Source organism: Kwoniella europaea, chromosome 1, assembly GCF_036810445.1.
Source record: "Kwoniella europaea PYCC6329 chromosome 1, complete sequence".
In the NCBI taxonomy this organism is placed as follows: Eukaryota; Fungi; Basidiomycota; class Tremellomycetes; order Tremellales; family Cryptococcaceae; genus Kwoniella; species Kwoniella europaea.
In genome coordinates, this window is record NC_089487.1 from 12616419 (window position 1) to 12639857 (window position 23439).

The window sequence follows — 23439 nt, forward strand, 5'->3', positions numbered from 1 at the left end:
TCAAACTATACCCCTTTCTGTACCTCATACCCATCGCTCACTCTAAAATCAAATATTGCAAACGATGCTCAGCACACTCATTGTACTGCCCACAACCTTCCTGATCTTCTTGATAGCTACAATCCACTATCTCGCATCCCACTCTCACTCCACGCAAAGCGATCCAATCGAGAAAACATGGAACGTCGAACGAACAGGCTTGATGATCTCCCTGTACACCCCAACATTGAACAACCTCCCAAGATCATTGTTGAACAAGCTCAACATAAAACTAGCAAGGAGATTGAAAGTGGTTTACAATGCTGGTATAGGCTTCGGGTTATTGGGGATGATCATTGCTCTAGGAGGGAGCTGCTGGGCCACGATGAGTGTCTGGAAGAGCGTTTTGGAAGAAGTGAATTTACATACTTTGGAGAAAGTTCAACAAGGGTCCGCAGGGAATATAATGAAAAGGGCTTTCACAGAGAAGGGAGGGAATGGTGTAGTGATGGAAGGGAGTTGGGGTTTCGCAGGTGGATTGCAACCTTTGGTCAGTAAGCTTCCTGACTGACCTACTTCTTTTTGCTTAATAACGATTCTCTGATTCTGGTGTATATGAATAGATACCTGGTCTTACGATGCCATGGACCCACCTACCTTCGTTGGCCCTAGCACTGATAGTAAATCAGCTGATTCATGAATTCGGTCACGCTATAAGCGCAGCTCTGTAAGTCATCAGATTGCTCTCTTCACCCAAGACAACTTAGGTTGGCCGCAGATCATGAGAACGACAAGCTGATCTGTTATATCAAACATCTTGTAGAGACGATATCCAGCCATCTCGCTTCAGTTTCAGCTTATACACTGGTATACCAAGTATGATGGTTTCGTTCCCATCTGATATCGATACTTTAGATCCGTAAGTAGTCCACCCCCTTCACCCTCCTTGGTATCGAGATATAGCAAAATCCCTGATTTCGTTATAATTGTCATTGCAGGAATGCAAAGATGCGATTAGCGACTTCCGGACCATTCCATAATCTCCTCACTTGGTTTTTCATCTGGTTACTTACTTTTGGCGGTGTGGGCAAGCTGTTCTGGTACGATAGAAGTAATGAGGGAATGGTAGTCAAAGATGTCCATTGGGTGAGTATCCAACTTGGTACTCAGGACTCTATCTAATTGAAATAACTGGTCAAACACTAACATCGTATCATTCCAAGAACTCTCCTCTCTATCCTCATCTCACCCCTGGCTCAGTCCTGGCACATCTCGACGATATTCCATTATCTGCCACCCCTTCATCCCCCGATCCATGGTCCGAATACCTATCATCAGATAAAGTAGGAGACGAAGGTAGAGGATGGTGTATGGACAAGACCACCTTTCTCTCTCAACCTGAACCGTCTCTGCCTTCTTCAAAAGGCGAAAATGGTAAAATGGAATGTAAAGACAACTCGACGGCTTCCGAAAGAATAACATTCCAATCTATCTACGGACCTACCAAAGGTTCTTATAGATGTCTAAACCCCCTTCCCATACTGAATATCAAATCTACCAAATGTCCTTGTCCAGATAGCAGATGGGTGTGTGTCCGACCTGATCCCTTGGAGAAAATCTTGAGGATGGGTACGAAGGATGGTATTCTGTTGTTTACCGGACCTAGGGGAGAGGTATTGAGGGATGTGAGGGTGAGGAAAGAGGATGCGAGGGGATGGAAAGGTGGTGTGAGGTGGGGAGAATTGTTTTTCAAGTGAGTGAAGGTCAATCGTGACCATGTGACCATGTGATCCTTACTAATACCATATCCTCTTGTTTGTGACTTAGCTACGCGTCGACTCTTTCACTCTCTTTGTTTCTGTTCAATTTACTCCCTTTACCTCTCACAGATGGTTCCCAATTGTTAGAATCACTATTAGAATGGAGATCCACCGTCGGACCCAACAATTCAATGACTCCACTGAAAGCTACCATCAACAACAACAACGATCCTTCACACCCCAATAGAAACGACGGAGGTGGTCCAAGTTTCAAGCTTTATAGGGAGTATGAGATGGATTCGGACGATGAAGAACAATATGTAGGGATTGAGTCTGAGTTAGAACCTATAGATAAACCAAGAAGGGGAAGAGGGAAGGAAGTCGGTTGGAAACGATGGGTCAGAAGAGGCATACAATGGTTCAGTTTTTCCATGGTCGGATTATGGGGGATAGGATGGGCGATAGTTTTCCTCTTGAGATCGAGTTGAGATTCAAGTCTAATCATATCATATCATCTTGGGCTCTGGGTTCTATTTTCTATATAATGATAATTACGATCAGATATGCCATACAGTAGTCGTTGTACAGTTACATCTTTATGAATATCTAATATGCATGATCACGAAGATGAACATGTATTTGTCTATATAATTCATCATCAAGCACATCTAAACCGCAGAACATACCATGACGCGTGCAGAAAAATCTATTTAGAATCCAGACAAACCTCTAACGACCATTTCCATATTTTCATTCCCCTCTTTTACCCAATTATCCTCACTATCCTCAAAATAAATATCATTACCTAAAGTAGAAGCGTTGGGTACATCTCTCCAACCTCCCTTCAAGAATTTCACACCATGATCCTTGGACATCAAGATTGCTTTCGCACGATCTTGTTCGGTTTTGGAAGGGTGTTGAAGTGTTAACCAAAACGCGATTCTCTAAAATCGCATCCCATGAACATGACCAATTATCAGTCAATCAATCAACGATGTGACTCGATGGGGAGGGAGAAAGTAAACTCACAGGAGGTATAGTGATCCTACCTAATTTTATACAAACTTCACTAACTGACAAACAACATACCACACCTTTATCATCCCTATGAGTCCTTCTTGATACCCATGATTTCTTGATTTCCTCTAATTTACTTTTAGCTATATCCCCACCGTTACCATTCACGATGGGTGTGGAGGTACCGCTGACTGGAGTTGTACCATTTGATACGGGCTTGGATCGATTTTTGGTAGATCGCTTCTTGGGATAGATGATGAATTCAGATACCATGTATAACCTAAAAGTGCATTCATACAGATTCAGCTCAACACCATATAGTGGAGTTGAGTACGATAGATCAGATTGAAATGCGGGAGACATTTAGTGGGAACACACTTACCACTTTTCGTCCCATCCTCCACACCTCGTCTCAATCACGTACCTCGCTCCTACGGGAATCTCCTTGAAATAATTGAAATGCCTCGCTCCGAGGGCCAAGAAACATCCCGTCGTGAGAGCAGGGGCGAACATGTTCATACCGAAATACAGTTCAGCGGGATCGCAGTTTTTAGCGTAGGCGCTATAACATGATGGATAAACAAGTCAATCATCAGTATGATTATATCAACACCAAAAGTATCAGGATCATGATCATCGTGCATTGAGTAGTGATTTCGAAGCTTGTCTGTTCTGAATGTACCACTCACGAGTTACTTAGATGTAATCTGTAATCACAATCATCAAACCACGCCAATCTCTCATATCTGTATCTCAAATTCTTCATTCCGCCTACCCTGTCCAGTTCCCTCTTCCAGTCGTTGATATAGTTCAGTCTTCCCATCCTGAGCTCCTTGAGTTTCAGTTTCAGGGCAGACGAGATGATACGGAAATGCCATGTGAATGGCCATGAGGGTGAGTGGAGGATGAATGTAGCGATTATGAGGTATTTGACTAGAGTTCAATCCCGTTCACGATTAGTCAACATGTTATTGTGATACTTGATGTAGGTCCATTGTACTTACTCGGCTTAGGTATGCTGCTGAAGAATGAAGATGCAGCATTGTTTTTCAGTGCAGCTACCAACGCCTGGATTGATCCGGGCAGAGTGGAAGGTAAGGAAGCAAGTATTGTATTCATCGCGTTTTGGTTCGGTTTCTCACTATTCTTGATTCGAATGATATTGGTTATAAGCAACTCAAGACTTTACGATGATGATAAGCGACGAGACACGTCAATGGATGAAGGAAATCCAAAATCAAAGATAAAACGACATTTATATCATCTTCTTTGGATATTCGGCCATCGACCACTTTGTCGCACCGGTTAATTGATAAACTCGTAACTGTAAACAACACTCGACTACGTCTCCCCTATTTCCATCCCTTTAGATACTTTGTTTTTCCAGGTACTTATCTACGTTCTACAGAACATTATCGGATCGGCATGAGTAAGCAGAGTGAATTTCCTCGCTTATCTCCATCTCTCATCAACCGGTTGGACCTAGTCTTGCGTATGTTTGGACTTCCAACTTGAAACCTTTCCAATTTCGGGCATCTCCTGTAGGACCGTGGATCACAGATTCCCGCTTGTGCCGTAAAGTAGCAGTAGCCCATAGTTCGACATGTTGTGAGATTCCCATTACAATAAGGGCCTTGAGACGCAGCGGGGATCATGATCATACACGCTTTCAGGCCTGTGAGACAATCCTCGAGTCCTGTGGTAATCTATCAATCGAGTTCTTGTCAGATAATCGCGTGGTCGAGCATCACGATGTGAGTACGAATACGAGTCTATCACAGTTGAATGGACTGACGTACTCCCACTTGTCACGGTGCTCTCTGACACTAACAGTATTATCCGGCTGAAAATCGATTGAAGAGGTACCAGCGGGAGCGCATAGCAACATGCGTACGAGTGACTAGTGATTATATGGACGAATGCGCCCAGGTCCCGTCTACGACTGTACTATGACAATGGGAATGAACCTAGCTTGTTTTGCAGCCAAGTCAGTGATCAATAACCAGATACCTTATTTCTCTATTTTACAAACCTTTCTTTCTACTTGTAACGTTACTTGATAGATACTAGAGAATGACCATCGATGGATTCATGAGAGCTGCCATTTGGGCCAATCAGGGAGAGTACGTACACAAGCTCTGCATTTTACTCTTCGAGTCTGGCATCCGAACATAGTCAAGCTTCAACTCATAATCTGAAACTCTGCTGACAGATATACCGATAGCATTTCCATAACTCTCACTTCCCTTCCTATACCCAAACCTTCCCCTACCCAAATCCTGATCAAAGTCAAAGCAGCCTCATTATGTCACACCGACACGATGGTCCCTTCTGGGATATTCGAGACGGACTTCCCTATCATAGCGGGCCACGAGAGTGTAGGTGAAGTGCTCGACATGGGCGAAGAAGCGAGAAAGGAAGGTTGGAAGGTTGGTGAGAGGGTAGGGGCGTTATTGAATTCTGGTGGATGTGGTAAATGTGCTCTATTTTTCCAACATCATTCATACGGTATTCACAGGAAGGAGGGGGACGGGAGCTGATGAAATGACATTTCAATGATTGACTGTAGGCAATTGTGGTGAATGTAGATATCACAATAAACGGTTAGTCCCTTTCTGAACCACTTGCCATAATGCCTTGGTTCATTTGTGTATACTGTATATCCAGATATTGCCCGGAAGCGTCAATGTTGGGACTGAAAGGTGAAAATGGAGTATTTGCAGAATACACTCTCGTTGACAAAGATTGGACGGTCAGGATACCTGATGGACTAAGCTATGAGCAGGTGAGTATAGTACACCATCATTGTCTTGATCATATCGATACTCTTCCGATTCGATGCGAAAGAAAGCTCAAAACTTGCCGATGTAAACGTATTGACCGTATACATTTATTACGTGATCCTCAGGCAGCCCCATTGACATGCGCAGGAGTGACGATCTATTCAGCTATTCAGAAACTCGACCTTGCTCCTGGGGAACTACTGCTTATCTCTGGGTTGGGAGGTCTGGGTAGTCTGGGCGTACAGATCGCTAAAGCCAAGGTGGGTGATTCCCTTACATAACACTGACCATATTTCGGTGTGATACTGTATCATCCATTTGCCACTTTGAGTGTTCACAATGCTGATACAAAAGGTTTAATACGAACATGGAATATAGGGCTTGAAAGTGATCGGAGCAGATGTCAATCAACATGCACACGATTATCTCTTGACCCTTCCGCAAAAGTTCAAACCTGATCTGCTTCTCAATCCCAAATACGACAAAGCCCAAGACCTATCTTTGAAAACAGGAGCGTTAAGGAATGAGGGATACGATTCTTTCGATGGCGTAGATGGTGGGTGACTCGATGCCATAACTGTGTGATCCAACCTCTCTCACCTTTGGGTCAAGCCCTCATGCGATATATATATACCGAGAACAGACATCGTGCTAATGCGCTATTGTGATGCTAGCCGCTATCATATGCACCGATTCTCCATCTGCAATGCCCTACGCCCTCTCCTTACTCAGACCTCACTCAAAGTTACTCTTATCTGCCGGACCGATGGATCTGCATTTCTCCCTGCTCGATTTCGTCTTTAAAGATATAACAGTCTTAGGTACCTTGAACGGTAATCGAGATCAGCTCAAGGAGACAGTGGAGTTATGTGCGCAAGAGGGAATCAAGAGTAATATTTCCATTGAGAGGTGGGATGAAGGAAAGGGAGTGGAAAGAATTATGAGTGGACATGCGAGGGGTAAAGGGGTGGTGAAAATGTGATATTTTGCACGAAATGGATCATCGACCGAGATGGTACGGATCAGAAATGAGGGGATTACGTTAAATCAAAAATAATGGCATTCTTTTCTTACTGTTCAATTCTGTAGATGATTATAAATGACTATTATTGGTTCTTATCTGATGGGTTTGGGTTTGGGCCTGGAAGAAAGTGTATCTACTTCCATGCATTATCGACGTAACATCGGTATAGTACATATACATATTGTTCTACAGATCACAAATATGAATCGTTCATCTACAGCTACGAGCATTGTCCCAGATATACAGCGATGGATAGCACTATGTAATTACTTACTCTACCTAGGGTGATTTCATGTTCAGATCTTCTGCAGATCGCCCATCGCGGTCTGACCAAGTCCACTAATTTCGCTTCATACTTTCTCCCTCCAATCAAAACGCACTCATTCCTTCAACAACACTTTCCATCCCCTGTCTCCCCTTGACGACCCAACTATCCTTCTCATCATCACTCTGTGACAGTCCAATATCAGAACCCAGGGTATTGGCATCAGGTTCATCTTTCCATCCACCACGTAGGAAAGCCCTTCCACCATCTTTCGACATGACTACTTTTCTGGCTCGATCTTGTTCGGCCGTAGAGGGAGATTGGAGTGACATCCATAGACCGATCCTCTACGAGTCGCAAAATCGACAATCCAATCAGCTCTAAAATCGATAACCAATTTAAAGGGATGGAAGGATGGATGGGCGAGAAAGCAGACCCACCGGAGGTATCGTTACTCTACCCATCTTGAAGCAATATTCACTTATAGTCATACAACATACCACACCTCCATCAGCCCTTTGTCCCCTCTTCACCGCCCAAGATCGTTTGATCTCCTCTACTTTACTTGTCGTAGCTGCCGATGTGGATGAGGTGCCGTTTGTAGGTGGGATGGGTGATGTTGATCGAGTAGGAGGATCGGAGATGGAAGGAACCAATGGACCGGTGCTAGAAGAGCTAGTGGATGATATTGTTTCCGAAGCTTTCTCAGCGACATTGGAGATAGACTTGGATGCGGCGTTCTTAGCTTGTTGAGTCTTGGATCTGGATTTGGAAGATATCTTAGGGTATAGGATGAATTCAATAACTACGTAAAACCTATAACAGACACACTTAGCGTACTCTACCAGCAGATGAATGTAAGATCACTTACCATTTCTCATCCCATCCTCCACATCTGGCTTCCATAACATATTCCGCACCTAGTGGAATCTCCTTGAAGAAGTTGTAATGCGTGGCGCCCAAAGCCATATGAGCGCCAGGTGTGAACATCGGTGATAACGTTTCGATACACCATTTCATCTTGAGGGCGTCCGAATTTTTGGCATAGGCGCTGTGGTTTTGATCGGCCAACGTTAGCTAGGACGTCAAGAGATCGAGGAAGCTTATAAAGGTAGAGAGGTGTGGACGCGATGTATTATAGGTATCGACTTACGAGTTACTCAAATGTAAGTTATAATCACAATCGTCCAACCATGCTATCCTATGTATCCTCGTTCTCAAATCCTGAATCCCACCAAGCTTGTTTGACTGGGCTTTCCAGTCTTTCAGATATTGTGATCTGCCCTTTCGATAAGCTAGGTAATACGCTTTGATACCCCAATACCATACTCTGATATGCCATGTGAACGGCCATGAGGGTGAATGGAGGATGAACAAAAGTAAGAGGAGGGCTTTGACTAAATCGATCACAAATCATGGTAAATCAGCTTACCATGAATGTAGGCACAAGGGTTTAGACTGGTGAAAACTTACTGGGTTTGGGGATGAAGGGTAGTAATGGTTTCGACGAATCCATCGTTAACTTCGATAGGATGGTTCTGAACGTGTCTACCAGAGAAGCAGGTAGCTGAGCGATCAAGTGGTCGAACATGGCGGATCAAGGCAGATATACGGGCGGTCAATTGTGTTCGCGTACCAAGTATTGTTGTAGCGCAGAAGAAGAAAATCAATGACAGGTGAAAGAAAGATACATCATCATCAGCCTTTATATTTTCTGATGGGCTCGTGGCCATACCCCGATGACATGTCACTCACCCTAGCACGATCCACGACGGACATCTTGAGGATACGCTGCGTGGATGGGATGGAGTCCTAAATGATGAATGGTAAACTAGGAGGAATGCCGATTTTTCCGGATCGCTAAGCTCTAAGCTCTAAGCTCTATTCAAGCGAGAAGATGGATGAATTATTTGGTGAACAAAGATGACACAAAGGACATCGAGGGTTTCATTCTCAGGGAAAAACAGCTTATCGGTGGCCGAAGAAATAGGCTGGGGCCATCAACGTCACGGTTGTGGAAGCGACTAGGCATGCGATGAGCGGAGTGATCCAGGTGGAGGTCATCCATTTTGAGAGAACAATAAAAGACATGAGACATTGCGTAGATGGGTGTTTGAGAGGATATCTCCCTGCCTACCATCCAGCTTTCTGTATCCATCTACTATAAACATATCCTCATCTCATAAGAAAGACGCCCAAAGGTGTGTATAGTGATCCTGAAGATCTCAGCTCTCTTTCACAACAAGTCGGAGACCATCGTACACACATCATGTCATCACTCAATCCCTCCATCTACAACCTTCCTTCATCACCGTTACCAACCAATTCTCATCCAACATCCACCCTAGACGAACAACAGGAAACCGAATCCCTGATCTCCACCCTATTCGCCTTACTTCCTCCTCCTACGTCCGATGCAGATGGACAGACGACAAGTCTAAGGAAGCAGGAACATGTTCAATTCCTAGCATCTACATTCTTCAAATTACCGGGTAAATTCGTTAGTCTAGATGCTAGTAGACCATGGTTGGTATTTTGGACTGTACATTCTTTGGATCTTCTGGGAGTAGCTCTAGACCAAGGAACTAAAGATAGGTGGGTCAGCCCATACACGCTGATACGCAGCCGAGTAGCTGGCTGATGAAATTGGATGCAGAGTGGTCTCAACATTACTCAAGTTCCTTTCTCCCTCAGGAGGCTTTGCAGGTGGACCATCAAATTCACAACTACCACATCTTCTACCCACGTATGCCAGTGTTTGCTCTCTAGCTATCTCTGGACATTCCGGACCAGGCGGTGGCTGGGAAGATTTGAAGGATGCCAGACAGGGGATATACGATTTCTTCATGGATTGTAAGAAGGCTGATGGGGGTTTCGTAGTGTGTAAAGGAGGCGAGGTGGATGTAAGGTAAGTAGAAATAATATAATCGCTCATACCACCTAGATCAGTTGAAGGTCGAGCTGATATGAACAAATTGAATCAGAGGAACATACTGTCTACTTGTGGTAGCTACCCTCCTGGACATCCTCACACCTGAATTACTCCATAATGTCGATAAGTTCATATCTGCCTGTCAGACATACGAAGGTGGATTCGCTTGTTCTCAATTTGCCTTCTCCTCACCAGCCTCGGACGAAGATAATCTGTTCGTGAGAGCGTCAATGGCCGAAGCTCATGGGGGATATACATCATGTTCCCTCAACTCATATTTCCTCTTATCTTCCATACCGCTTTCAACCTCCTTCCCAGCGAAGATAGACGCAGAAGCGGCACTGCGATGGAGTGTGTTACAGCAGGGCGAAGCGATTGAAGGAGGTGGGTTCAGAGGGAGAACCAATAAATTAGTGGATGGGTGTTATTCCTGGTGGGTCGGTGGGGGTATACCGGTATGTGAGGAATTGATCAAAAGGGACAAGAAAGTCGGATCGCAAGGGAAGAAAAGCAAGATTGAGGCGGTGGATGAGGGCGATAAAGAGGAGGATTGGGTGGATGAGATACGTAAGTCTCATTTCTACCTTGTAAATTTCCTCTTTATACCTTCCCTTAATACCGGAAAGGCAGGAAGCTAATATGGCGAATACCTACTTAGCCACTCCGCCATTGTTCAACAGAGGTAAGCTGGCTGAGTCGTACCGAAAGCATTACAAGCTTACACGAATGCTCCTATTCTATCACAGTCGCCCTTCAAGAGTTCACCCTGATAGCTGCTCAGCAGGACGCAGGTGGGAGTGGTGGATTACGCGATAAACCTGGAAAGTGAGTCTTGTCATTTCCATCCAACTTGTCTGCATACTCCCTCGAGCTTCGAAAAAAAGAGGGATTTTGGGATACGCGATGCAACTTGTCCTTCAATACCCAAGAGGCCTTTTTTCGAAGATGGATTGTACAAGCTGACAGATCTCCTTACATAGACGACCGGACCAATATCACACTTGTAATAACCTCTCAGGTCTCTCGATAGCTCAGCATTCAATGAAACATTCATCCTCGGTCGTATCAGCCAACCGAGTCAAGTTTGATTCTTCGAAGGGATTACCGCCTATCATACCTCGATCTGCAGATGGTGGATGGACGAGCGAGGAAGAACGTCAAAATGCCAGAAGGGAAGTATGGGCGAATTCTCTGGGCTGGGTAGAAGACGAAAGTCAGGAGTGTGTGGTAGGTGGGAAGGGTAATAGGATTGTAAGTGACTGTCATCATGGTCCATTTCCCCCCTCCGCAGTGTTTTGGATAGTAAGCTGATTGTAAGGCCGAGGACAGAATACTACTACACCTGTTTTCAATATACTTGGATTGAGGTTGAAGCCGTTCATCAACTACTTCTATGGTCAGCAGGAATAGGATATTCAATCTATATTTTGAAATCAGAAGGAAATGCAAGAGATGAAGACGTAAAACTATGGTTTTAGCCAGTGTTAATGTATTTAAAGTTTTGTACTTGGACTTTTTTGCATGTATTTTCTATAAAATATATACTTCCACTTCGCCATCCCATCAATTTTCATTGTATGGTCATTGCCTTCAGTGAGACAATACACTTTGCACAGATTGTTGACCTCTTTACCAACTGTGATTCCTCTCTGACATGATTGTCACTTTAGATACCCGCTCTGTACCTCTCGGCACCTTTCCAACCTTCACCCAGAACTTTTCGTATCGGTGAGTCAGGTCCGAAATCGACAGAATACAAATCACCTGAGTTTGGGTATTTGGCAGAATCGCCTGGCCCACCTTGGCTTGATGATGCTGTAGTGATATACATGGTTTCGAGATTTGGTCCTACGCGAATAAGAATAGTATAGTCAGTAAATGTCAGTATATAATTGTTTGTAATCAAGATGGAAGCGACATGACTCACCTCCGAAACAAGGTATAGTAGCACCTTTACTTCCATCCACCCTAATCATCGCTATTATCTCCCCCTGAGGATTGATCCCGACCACTCTACCATTCCTCCATCTCGCGACCCACACGTTCCCTACGCCATCTAAGCATAGTCCGTCGTACACCCCTTCAGTAGGGTGCTGGTCGTCCAAAGCAGGAGGCGAGGAAGCGAATACTTTACGATTGGATGGTGTTCCGGTTGAGAGGTCATAGTCGAACACGTCAATTTGATCTTTACGTGAGTCGATGTAGTCTAAGTGAATAGTCAGTAGCTTATTAGCTTGTACTGTCGGTTAATAAGGATCTGCGATAAGACCAGATATGTCCTGGGTATGAGGATGGCTTTCATACAAATGTTCGAGACTGAATGTAGTGATAGGTTTATACTCACACATTAATTTCCCATCGGGTGAAAAACCAAGTCCGTTTGATACTCCCACTTGTTCGAGGATCTTAGTCTTCGTACCATCCAGATCATATCTATATCGAACCAGTACATGACAAGAGTAGAAATAGGAATCAGCATATTTTCGACATCATAAAGTATACCATGCCCATAAGATGATATCCCATCTAAGTGACTCACCTCCATAATTCCCCAGGATAAACCTCAGCAGTCTCATCCTGACCCATACTACCTACAAACACCCTTCCCTTCGGATCAACACCACCATCATTGAATCTTATCGTTTCATCTTTCAACAACACCTCATTCAACGGTTCAGATATGACTTTCGTTGGTTGTTTTTCATTGATCGTAGGCTTAGGCGTGAGCTCGGTAGGGGTAGTAGGTTCAGGTAATTCCACCAAAGACCCCTCGAAGGTTCCGAGAAATCCTTTGTTGTAAGTACGAGGTGTGATGTAGGTTAGACATTTGGATGGATATTTGTCTATTGAGTGTGCACCTGTCGAAGGGTTGTACCTAGAGGTAAGCGAGAATTAGTATGTCGTGACAAGTCTTAATGGCCTTCTGATCTCATCTTCCCCATCGAAGACAAAAAGAGAGACCATGAGATAAGAGGAGATAGACAAAGATGATTGATTGACTCACGAATGAAGTGTAGATGCGAATATATCTACCCAATGTAAGAGCTGAGTTTTCGAGTCCCATACCACGCCTAAAGAGTTCAACAGGACTATGAGCTCCTGCATTACCACAAAAATATCAATTATAACGATAATTACCCACCTTCTCCTAGGGTGTTCTGACATTTCAGTAATACCTCAGCATCGAATATAGGAATATTGTGAGGTGCCATGGTGCGATTTCTTGATACAAGTATAGGTGCGTATCGATCACGTCCGTCAGTATCTGGGACAAGCTATGCTGAATGACAGAAACAGAAGAGTCTGATTGCTATTCTAAATATAGTAGCGCTCTAAAGTAGAGAACCAGAAGATATCTCGATCCCCACTTTGGACTTTGGACTTGGGTGGAACCGTGGATTACCGGTCCGAATCTAGTCCGGCTAAATTACGAGTACACTGCTAATCCAGGGTAACGGCGTAGTCCGACAGTACAGGATCACCTCCACTTGCCATGTCCACTCATCCACTCACTCACTCCTCTCTCTCTTCTACTGGCCATTACAAATGTATGCCACTGGATCATGGTGCAGGTAGAGATACAATTAACTGGTCGCTCCAGTCACTTGAGTCACTGCTACCTGGTGGGTCATGACAGGAAGTAAGAAGAGAGAGAGGGAGGATGATGCAGAAGGCGTTAGGAGAGACGACAGGTCCAAAACTCGAGTGAAGAAGGTAAGTAAGGTAGCTGTTCCCCCTGCTTATACCTGCATCTTCACAAAATGCGACCAGGCTACTCACGAGTTTCGAAACTTGTGATAGTCATCTAAGAAGCATAAAGTATCACACCGAAACGATTTCACAATCAATTATCCATACTCATATAACGTGGAGAACGACCATCCCCGAATCACCTATCCAACATCGTTCGAGCGAAACACGATTCCGGCTCATCATTCTGACCACCATCAAATGTTCCCTTCTATTCATCATACTCCATCAGTACCTAGTGTCACAGATCTTTCATGTGCAGGTATGCTGTTACATACCTCCGAAGATTCCTGTCCATCATCGACCACCACTTTCAGCTCGAATCCCCAGCCTTTTGATTCCTCAACTACTGGTAGGGTTGGGCGAAAGATCGAGTTGAAGAGATCTTCATCTTCAGAAGAGGAGGGAGGCGACAAGGACAATATGTACGTGATACCTGCGCTGCAGGAGGAAGATGATTTACCCGAGGTGTCGTCCAAGGTGAGTACAGGACATCTTTCTCCACTCGGGGATGCTCCTATATGCGGGTGGAATATCGTCTAGTGACTTATCTATACTCTTGGTATTCATCAGGACCTACTCTATCACATTTCTGGAGACCCAGGAACAGGACCAGTATTCAGCACACCTATCAAGTTACCCAAGTTCAGTAATCTAGCCATCAACTCGCCCTCCTCCTCATCCTCGGCAGAAAGCAGTTTGGACACTCCTGATCCTACTTCCAGGAATACTTCCAGCAGTGGTTCATCTGCATCCTGTCAGATGATCATCACTCCACAAACCAGCGGCAGTATGACCGATGCTATCGCCTTCGAGCACCATACAGACAAGGAAGTATCACCTGAACAAGATCCATGTATGGGTAACAGTATGTTCAGGTAGGCCCGATTTAACACTTTTGTAAGGTACTTTTTCAAAATGTATTCAGCTAATGAGAAAACATAGGCTGCTTTAATCGATCAGCCCTTCAACGTCCCTTATACAGTCTTCCCAATCAAAAAAGACAGTCTCGATGCTGTCTTAGCCCCTGGGTAGGAATTAAGGTAAGTTACATCAATCGTTAGCAAGTTATTGTACAGTGTTTTTGAGAGTACTTCATAAAGCTCATTCAGAAAGGCTAACATATCTTACTCTATACTCGGACCCATACTCACCATCAACTAACTTATGAATACTCAACAATGACTGAAAAAATAACCAGTCTTCAAGACGTGATACTCACTTATCATATTAACTTGCGACACTCACCATAAAGACAGACTAATACGATTGTTCGATCCCTGTTCATTCCATTTGTACTATAAATCTCTACAATCGACCCGTTGCTTTTCGTGTCATTATAGATAGACCTTCAACCCTCGTACCTAGTGTCAACCTTATCAAGTTACTTTACACGATTCTTTTCCTTTTTTTTTTCTTTTCTCCCTTTCCTCTTTCAGTTTAATTTTTTCTTCTTCGATCAATATCGATTACTTGTTCAAAGTGAGCTTCAAAGTAAATGTCCGGTGAACCATGCAACTCCTGTATTTTATTGCTCACAGTCATCACTCCCAAGGAGCAATCTGATGATACTATATTGCGTTCCAGCGTACATACGTAAAGATCATCATGAAACGTTAAAGAAGCCTGATAAAAAAATAAATGTCCCATTGGAGAGAAACTGATGCTCCTCATCATCATATCAGAAATCCTATAAGACCCAAACCCATGACCACCAACCCTATCATTTGTCCAATATCGAGTACACTTCTACGCCTACAATCTGATTGTCCAGCCACTACGTAACTCCCACTTCTACTATACGACCCACCGTACTGAGCCATCAACTGAGCTGATATTTGAGATCGAGGTAAGACGCTCTTGGCCTTGATGGTCTGTTGGCCTATCGTACCGTCTCCTACTGTTATCCAAGATGCGTTGGAAGGGACGCCGTTGACCACTATGAAGAATAGCGCTGGACCGGGGACTGTGAGTGTGGGTGTGTGGGTGTTAGCGTGTTTTCTTCTGTCTGATGGAAGGAGATGATCAAGTCGGCAGGAGGATATCATATTGCAAGACATAGACAAAAGGTAGAGACAGATGTAGTAGATAGTTGAAGGGAGTTGTGGGTGAACGTCAAAATGATAGAAGAACAAAGAAAGCGTACGAAAATGACGACCAAGAAAGACCCAGATAGAATTAAACGAAAAGGGAAAGAAACCGAGCCCTATCTGCGGAGAAGCACTCACCCAAAATAGCAGGATTAGGTTCCATCTGAGCAACATGCAACACCGCCCCACCATCATCCTGTGTCGTGAAACTAGTTTCTAATTCCACGTGCCTTTGACCCATGTTCATCGTATGCGTCGAGAAGCCCGTTCGGATGATGACCGCTCGAGTCGCATTGATGTTCATCGTGTTGTTCGCCAGGTCAGATAAGGTGAGATGGATATCGAATGGATCGCCTCCGTCTGAATGAACGAATAGAAGTATCAATATATCAATACATCATGTCGCGAAATGGATTTTGAGAGTGGACACTCACAGGTTATCTGACTTGGCATTCCAGTTGGATTAGGTTTAGGTTTATCCCAACTATTAAACATCATCAGCCTAATAATCGTGATATATTATATCCATAGACCACTCACTAGTCAGGATAAAAAATCTCCACTTGATATTGCGTAAAGTAGGTATATGTTGTGTTCAGTTCTTTGCTGACGTCTAAAACGGCAGGTCGATAAGGATCAGCATATGGATACAAATTCTTTCGCAGTTGGATTGACCCACAATCAGCATTCGGATTACTTCCCGAAACGATCACACTTCCATCCGGCAACAAACTCGCTACACTATGATACATCCTAGGTATAGGTGACACAGCGGCTTTAGACCATTTCGAACCTGACGCGGCCTTCGGATCGAAATACCATGATTGATATAATGGTTGATCCGCATATGACTGACCGATCGTCCAGTCTTCGGTCCCGTAGCCTGCTGTTCCGAGATGGGCTCCGTTGACGTAGAATAGTCGACCGTCAGGAAGGTTGATGAACTGCGGTCAAATGGACAGGTCAGTCACACGTTTCAAAGGATAGGTACGGTATAGTGATAGATTGACAGTCCCTCCAAAATAGCCAGGAAACGTCCATAATTAGCACCTCACTTACATTACCCATAGATCGTCCCGTATCTAAAGAATCCTCATGATACCAAGTCAAATCTACATCAGGTGAGATCTTGACGCAACTCTGATTAGCAGGGTAGGTATTGATAGCCCAGGTGGTCGTCCATTGATCAGCCTCTAAGAACGTTCCTCCACAAAAGATGATCGTGGCTGTCCAGTTGTTTTCTGGAGTCATGGGGAAGACCGCTGTACCTGCCGAAGCGGGGTATACCCTCACACAATCCGGTATATCGTTAATGGGATATTCGATGTTGTTCTTGTAATCGAATATCTCAGCTTGGAATTCAGCTTGAACGAGCATATTGCCAGAGGGGAGTAACCATATCAAGGGGAATAGGTTGACGGGCATGGTCTTGAGTAGGAAATTGAGCGTGAATGGCTGGCCTTTGGATGGGAAGTACTACGATGGATGGAAGAAGATCAGTAAATGTAAAACACGGAACATATAATCGATTAGGGAAGCACGCGTGGGTATGTTGGAGGATACATGAGGTATTCCGCGTGTGCAAGTCATCAAAAAGTGGAAGTACTCACCTCGACAGTCGGATTATTCTGATTATCCGCATAATTCACATACCCTCCCCATTCACATCCACCCATGATCATTGCCGAACCATCTTCCAGCGTTTCCAAAGTGGGGTACCACCTCCTCGAAGTCATGTACATCGTAGGGTCATCCACCCATTCACAAGACTCGTCATCGCATGGATCGATCAATCGAATCGCTTTGCCCCCATCCCAATCTTTATAAGGTGATTGACCAGACTGTTGAGCAGTGGGCATCGATACACCTCCATAAGTTATCGCTTGATTACCTCCTACGTTCAACCACGTTCCGTTTCCTAAGACAGTACCGCCCGCGCAGAACGAGTTAGACAATACGTCCATAGTACGAAAGGTGTTGGTCGTTAGGTCGTACTCTGTTGCCCAAGCTGGATGACCATTTACAGTGGCGTTGTTGTTCTCGCTAGAAGATAACTTTGGTTAGTTGGATGTTGGATACACAAGACGACATGACAAATTCCGCGTATACAATTTGGGTTGATACAACTCATCCAGAAAGAGAGGAGAGTATAGTCTTGATAAGACATATATGAAGGAGCACAACTCTCAACTCACGTTTTATCAACTATATACACCTTGTTCATAGTACCCAAGAACAACTGCTGCGCCGACACTCCCGACAGACCCACATATTTGAAGGTGTTTGCTGATTGAGCTTGAGCCGGTATGGAAGAGAGCGATACCGCAGCGAGGGATAAGACGTGTAGGAGAGTGGAAGGTGAGATTGGCATTTTGCCGAAGGTTGAGGGGGATTGAGCTTGACAAATCTAACTGGGGCTACTTCCAACGGTTGCAACCTAGTTGATTCGGTTGGTGAAAGGCCGTTACTTATGGTATATGTGGTTGTAATTCTATCTTTTCATCCAACTCTATCTGGCAATGGTAATGTTATCGATGTCGTTATGAACTATCGTTACAAATTTCGTGTGATATGCTGGAGACTAAACTACGGAAGTGATCGTTTATTATTCCTCGTACAGATTTACAGATTCCAAAGGATCTGAGATTGATATGGCCTGTCTAGTCTGGGAGAAGGGATGGTATAATCTTGCGATCCTCTTCGTCGGCGGATGTTGTGAATCTACCTATGGGCAGCAGACAGTCTTAATTATCGTTTATAACATAAGAGATGAAAAGCTGTGTCTGAAATATATCATCCCAATCTATTTCTGGTGTCATCTCACTCAAAGTCACGCGTAACCAACAGCTTGAGACTTTTTACCCCCGTGATCGGCGGCAACCACCCAGATCACAACGGAATCAAACTGGGGACTTCAGTCAGCCTGATAACTACTTCTGGGGCAATTGCGTTTCAGGCTGATGAAGATTAGATCCCTTTCAGGTGTACATGTGGCATGACGTCACTGTCCATCAAAGTGACCCGATTCGGCGAGTGAAAGTAGTCAAGAGTGGAAGTGTTTGAGGGTGAGGATGGGAAATAACCTGATTGGGAACACGAGATGAACAATGACGATCACGACAATTGGACGGGATTGGAAGGATAAGGGTAACTGACTGATCAGCTTAGTGGGATGACGACAAGAAAACCCACCACGGACGAACATTAGATGTGAGACATCATGAGATGGCAAGAGGGCCTCAAGGAAATGTATATATATATATATAGTATTCATTGGGTTCTGTTGATCATCTCTTTGCCCTTTGACCATCATCATCACCAATTCTCGAAATATCAACCGTTGTTCAAATATCGATAATAAGCTCAACAACATGCCATCCGATCGAGCTGTACGAATCACCCACTCAGTGTTATTCGGATTGACACTGTTGGTATCGATCATAGCGTTGATCATATCTGCTACTTTGGTAGCCCATTATAACAATGAGGATATCCACCGGTGCATACGGGGGCGTATACGGCTAGGATAAGGATATTGTTGGTGGCTAGTGTCTGGACGACATTCTTTGGTAGTAAGTCCTATTTTGGTAGCTAGGGGTGGGATGGGGGCGGTGTATACTCAAGGGTGGGAGGGTGGGACAGATTATATACATCGTATATCATATACTCTATCTTATATATAGGAGTATATAGTATACCTCCCACCCCATCCCATCCCATATTCCTACACTCCTACACTCCTACACTCCTACGACCACTCATGCTAACGCCTTTACCACAGTCATCCTCACCGTCGGATTCCAATTACTCGGCACCCACCTCATCTTCGGTATTCTCTCTCATCTCATCCCAGTCGCTATCGGATTTATCCTCTACCTCATCGGTTCAGCCTCCTTGACTGGCCTGACAGCCAAGATCGACTGTGGAAAATCAGGTGATAGTTTCAGTAGATGTGGAGTTGTGAAGGGTTTGGTGGTCATAAGTTGGATTGATACGTGAGTGAAACGTTCAAACTAAAAGGTCAAATGAAAATGGGATGGAATGCATTATCCATCCATTTGAAAACTTGTCATGTTTTTTTACATGCGACAACCGCATTTGATCTATGATGCATGATCCAATCAACGCTAACACCTCTCTTCACCTTGCAGAATCATCCTCCTCCTAACCCTCATCTTCATCATCGTCCTAGCATTCGTTGCAAGAGGTAGATACGGTGTCCACAAATCGACCTTGTACGCTGATTAAATCAGAGAAGAGAAATGGAGAGTCACTCGGAATGGGGAAGATAAACAGATCATGTCTGATGGGTGCGTAGAAGTAGAGGGTAGAAGACAAGGATTTAGAGGGTAGAAGACGAGGAGTAGAAGGGGAATAGGAAATAGGATATATATCCAATATATAATTAATCTATAATACACCTTATAATATCAGCATGTTCGTTGAATATCAATAATTGTCCATGTTCTCGTTGCATGTATATAATCTATTCATGTACAATGACAGTACAAGACCATATTACCAATTCAGCGTCACGAAGATCACTCGTGAACATTCGTGATACCGGTAACACAGAGGATCGTATAACACTGAGAACATATCCGATCATCTAGGATATCGTCAAGATGTATAGTTGATTAAATGTCAATGATGATTCGTTCATTATATGGTATGATATACTGATTGAGATTATACTATATGATCAATTGGATATACAATAAAATTACAACCTAGCAAACAGGAATATCACTCAAAATCTATACCTTGAAACAGGATTACCGATCTCCGACTCTTTGCCTGGACTGATCAAGACATCATATCGGTGTTTGTCCACTTGCACTAGCACCAGCCATGATCATCTTGGGTGCTTTGTATAACAAGAATTCACCCGTTTCTCTCGGTATGGCATGGAAGACTAGTCGAGCAATCACCTCGCCCTATCGAAGATGAGAAAGAACAACCACAATCATGAGCATCAGGTCGCTGTACTTTCCGAAAGGGAAGAGCCACACTCACAGCTTCTACGAAACAAGCTACGACGATCAACCAGATGATCACCCATGTGATCCTGTGCGTGGCTCTTTCTTCTATGTATTCATGAATGATTTCGAGCTATCACAACGGTAACATGACTCAGCACAGTTATACCTCCTCTCGGATGTATTGGTAGAAATGCTTATGTGCGGACTCACCAGATCACCAGCAACAGCCAGTCTATCGTTCAACACCTGTATCCTCGGCCCGATCTCAAGGTACTCGTGGATAGCCTCGTATAGAGGGAACAAAGAAGCTTCGGACCAGAATAGTTCGGGAGTATCTGAGAAGACATACAAGATGTTAGCTGGAATCCTTCGCTTCCTCCTGTATCTGCTCCCTTGATCTACAGGTTTCCTAAAAGAGATCGATGCGGACTTCTCATTTGCGAATGAGAATGATATTCCAAATAACCCTATCCTCCTTGTTCGAAGCATTCTACTGTGCTCCAATCCGTAGTGACCCGTTCGCTACATGGAAATAGACAAACTCACCTAATATCCCTCCTATCAAATTAACGTCCATTCTCAACTTGAACAGTCTTCCAGTCATTTTCAATGCCTCCCTCCTGGTTAACTGGAGATGACCAGTTGTGGACAACTCTTTAGGGAAAGACGCAGTGAGCGATAATGTCTCCTGCATGACCGATTCGTATATCGATAATTTGTTGGATTGGGCGATAGCATGGGCGAGGGACAGCTTGAAAAGATGTGAATGGGATTTGAAGGCTGTGTTCGTTTTGTCAGCATACAAAGTTGACTGACGATATTCAAGCAGAATTGATGTCTGACGACAGCTGATATAACAAGATAATGTGATACTCACTGAACATATCATTATATATCCTAGGTTGTTCAGCATCCGAGTCGTACTATAGTAAACCAATCATATATACAGTCAGCCCAATTATCGCTTGGTCGTTCCATCTTATTCAGCATCGACCACTCACAACATAATGGAACTCCTCAATCTCCCAATCATCTTCACCCAGCCCTCTAATCCACGTACTAGCTGTCTCGCAATCTTCCATTATCTCCCTTTCCTCTAATTCCGAGAACCCGAAAAAGACCGATACGCCGTACGAGAAGAAGACAGCTTCAGCCACATTCTGCGTAGTATGCGATTTCCTTCTGGGTCGTTTTACAGGTTGGGGCTGAGGTGAGAACTCCGATTCGGGCGAAACGACTCGATGTTCTTCATGCTGTTGCTGGTGGTGGTGCGAATAAGAAGATTCTGCTGTAGGTGAAGGGTGTTCACTTGGAGAAGGTAAATCTGAGGGTTCTAATGCTTGCGAAGGGATATGTTCCAGATGTCCTGGATGTTTATAATCTTCATGTGTACCTAAATTCCTCTGTTCGTCTTCACTGGTCGGTATAGGTATCTCCTCAGAAGACAGATCTAATCCTTCCGAACGTAATTCTCCTTCGAGGGTATTTTGAGCAATAGCAATTTCCTCTTGTTCCCTACTACTCAATCCCAACACTTCGCTCTGGAGATGTTCGCCTCCATCGTGTTCGAGGGTATTCAGTAGATCACCATGGGCGATGGGATTGGGACTTGGCGGAGTAGCCGATAAGATGTATTCCGCGGGTGTAGCTTCGCTTGGATCTTCTCGGGGGAAATAAGAATCATTATACCCCAGATCTTCAGCCATGGTCATTCTCTCTAATAATGATACGCCACCTGGAGATTTGACTGCAGGGGATGAACGGACTTTCGTGGATGCGCCATATCCTGGAAGAAGAGGAAGGTTGTATACCTGTGGTGAGAGACATGTCAGCGGAAATCGCTTGATTATGACAGATGCTTACTCACGGCATAAACACAGTCATCAAACACTCTAACTACCCCTACACCATGTTCTCTCTTCAAAAACGCCTGAAGCAATTTCAACCTGTACCCTTCAGCAGTAGCATAAGCCGTTAATCTAGGTAACTTATTTTCTTCTCTTTCCCTCTTTGTCATCTTCTCTGCATCACTTCGTTCATCTCCTGTACCAATCGATGTAAATCTCGTAGATGTACTTGGGGCTGCTCGCGGAGGAGCAGAAGAAGATAAGAGATTGACCTGACTTCCCATTGGTGATTTAGGTAAAGGGGCTAATTGCGGATCTTCAGGTAATAAGACATGTCTCTCGGTCGTTTTCGATGTACGAGAAGGTAAACTCTGACGGACTCCCCTTGCCGGTGTACCTCTACCTAAAGGTGAGGGTATCTTGGGTGCTGAGAGGTTCCGAAGGTGCGCAGGTAGGGAGGCTAGGGTGGAGGATGAAGGTGTCAAGGGTGATCCCTGTCTCAAGGACGATGCGGTACGAGCGAGACCTGATGCAAGTTGTTAGCTTATGATGACCTGCATGTGATCTTGTAGACTCCGACCTGGCTGTGAAGAGTACAGCCGTATGATAGAGCTGATTGAGATTATACGTACCAGGTAAAGTACCAGGATTACGTCTGGGTATATTCGCAGCGGGTGTTGGACCAGGATTATTGGAAGGTTTCGACGCTCCTGGTCGAGAAGCAGGAGCGATGGGTCGTGACATGTTGTACGACCTTCTTGCTGGGTAGAGAGGAGAGGTAACAAGAAGAAGGACACCAGGTCAGGTGGTTTTCAAAGTTGTTCTTATATGTACACAGATGAATACAGACCAGCCAAGATGAGGAAAGGTGAGAATGTTGTGAAATCCAAAATCGATGATGAGATGACACGCCGCGGATAGTGATCGTAATGAAATTACAAGTTTTTCGTAATGCGAACCATAATACAGTTGTAATGGGTTTGTAATGCCTCCAATCCCTGAACCCGATT

At 44.3% G+C, this 23439-nt stretch overlaps 10 protein-coding genes across 10 annotated transcripts; 5 read left to right on the top strand and 5 right to left on the bottom strand.

Annotated features, from left to right (window-relative positions):
• Positions 1 to 64: 64 nt before the first annotated feature.
• V865_004819 (uncharacterized protein) lies at positions 65 to 2227 on the top strand (the record flags this gene model as incomplete). The annotated part of the gene is made up of 6 exons (XM_066228594.1): positions 65 to 529; positions 603 to 706; positions 803 to 898; positions 978 to 1125; positions 1203 to 1732; positions 1807 to 2227. The coding sequence occupies 6 exons, from the start codon at positions 65 to 67 to the stop codon at positions 2225 to 2227; spliced, it is 1764 nt and encodes a 587-aa protein (XP_066084691.1).
• Positions 2228 to 2449: 222 nt separating this feature from the next.
• On the bottom strand, positions 2450 to 3875 carry V865_004820 (uncharacterized protein; the record flags this gene model as incomplete). The annotated part of the gene is made up of 5 exons (XM_066228595.1): positions 2450 to 2683; positions 2769 to 3036; positions 3139 to 3318; positions 3446 to 3689; positions 3761 to 3875. 5 exons carry the CDS (start codon positions 3873 to 3875, stop codon positions 2450 to 2452), a joined length of 1041 nt encoding a protein of 346 aa, XP_066084692.1.
• A 954-nt stretch (positions 3876 to 4829) lies between these two features.
• On the top strand, positions 4830 to 6521 carry V865_004821 (uncharacterized protein; the record flags this gene model as incomplete). Its single annotated transcript, XM_066228596.1, has 7 exons — positions 4830 to 4879; positions 4981 to 5228; positions 5326 to 5359; positions 5424 to 5541; positions 5665 to 5799; positions 5918 to 6095; positions 6214 to 6521. The coding sequence occupies 7 exons, from the start codon at positions 4830 to 4832 to the stop codon at positions 6519 to 6521; spliced, it is 1071 nt and encodes a 356-aa protein (XP_066084693.1).
• A 411-nt stretch (positions 6522 to 6932) lies between these two features.
• Positions 6933 to 8419, bottom strand: V865_004822 (uncharacterized protein; the record flags this gene model as incomplete). Its single annotated transcript, XM_066228597.1, has 5 exons — positions 6933 to 7175; positions 7269 to 7644; positions 7700 to 7879; positions 7982 to 8225; positions 8302 to 8419. The coding sequence occupies 5 exons, from the start codon at positions 8417 to 8419 to the stop codon at positions 6933 to 6935; spliced, it is 1161 nt and encodes a 386-aa protein (XP_066084694.1).
• A 678-nt stretch (positions 8420 to 9097) lies between these two features.
• On the top strand, positions 9098 to 11170 carry V865_004823 (uncharacterized protein; the record flags this gene model as incomplete). Its single annotated transcript, XM_066228598.1, has 7 exons — positions 9098 to 9423; positions 9485 to 9736; positions 9813 to 10327; positions 10419 to 10442; positions 10507 to 10585; positions 10741 to 11011; positions 11090 to 11170. The coding sequence occupies 7 exons, from the start codon at positions 9098 to 9100 to the stop codon at positions 11168 to 11170; spliced, it is 1548 nt and encodes a 515-aa protein (XP_066084695.1).
• Positions 11171 to 11426: 256 nt separating this feature from the next.
• V865_004824 (uncharacterized protein) lies at positions 11427 to 12972 on the bottom strand (the record flags this gene model as incomplete). The annotated part of the gene is made up of 6 exons (XM_066228599.1): positions 11427 to 11608; positions 11688 to 11966; positions 12105 to 12193; positions 12300 to 12635; positions 12765 to 12831; positions 12903 to 12972. 6 exons carry the CDS (start codon positions 12970 to 12972, stop codon positions 11427 to 11429), a joined length of 1023 nt encoding a protein of 340 aa, XP_066084696.1.
• A 418-nt stretch (positions 12973 to 13390) lies between these two features.
• V865_004825 (uncharacterized protein) lies at positions 13391 to 14392 on the top strand (the record flags this gene model as incomplete). Its single annotated transcript, XM_066228600.1, has 3 exons — positions 13391 to 13474; positions 13562 to 13990; positions 14084 to 14392. The coding sequence occupies 3 exons, from the start codon at positions 13391 to 13393 to the stop codon at positions 14390 to 14392; spliced, it is 822 nt and encodes a 273-aa protein (XP_066084697.1).
• Positions 14393 to 15186: 794 nt separating this feature from the next.
• Positions 15187 to 17971, bottom strand: V865_004826 (uncharacterized protein; the record flags this gene model as incomplete). Its single annotated transcript, XM_066228601.1, has 8 exons — positions 15187 to 15476; positions 15739 to 15960; positions 16035 to 16084; positions 16141 to 16213; positions 16280 to 16544; positions 16660 to 17076; positions 17211 to 17643; positions 17796 to 17971. 8 exons carry the CDS (start codon positions 17969 to 17971, stop codon positions 15187 to 15189), a joined length of 1926 nt encoding a protein of 641 aa, XP_066084698.1.
• A 1000-nt stretch (positions 17972 to 18971) lies between these two features.
• Positions 18972 to 19848, top strand: V865_004827 (uncharacterized protein; the record flags this gene model as incomplete). Its single annotated transcript, XM_066228602.1, has 4 exons — positions 18972 to 19099; positions 19150 to 19172; positions 19382 to 19595; positions 19752 to 19848. The coding sequence occupies 4 exons, from the start codon at positions 18972 to 18974 to the stop codon at positions 19846 to 19848; spliced, it is 462 nt and encodes a 153-aa protein (XP_066084699.1).
• Positions 19849 to 20414: 566 nt separating this feature from the next.
• On the bottom strand, positions 20415 to 23173 carry V865_004828 (uncharacterized protein; the record flags this gene model as incomplete). Its single annotated transcript, XM_066228603.1, has 8 exons — positions 20415 to 20537; positions 20617 to 20712; positions 20793 to 20917; positions 21129 to 21362; positions 21460 to 21505; positions 21584 to 22393; positions 22450 to 22955; positions 23062 to 23173. 8 exons carry the CDS (start codon positions 23171 to 23173, stop codon positions 20415 to 20417), a joined length of 2052 nt encoding a protein of 683 aa, XP_066084700.1.
• Between the last annotated feature and the right edge of the window lie 266 nt (positions 23174 to 23439).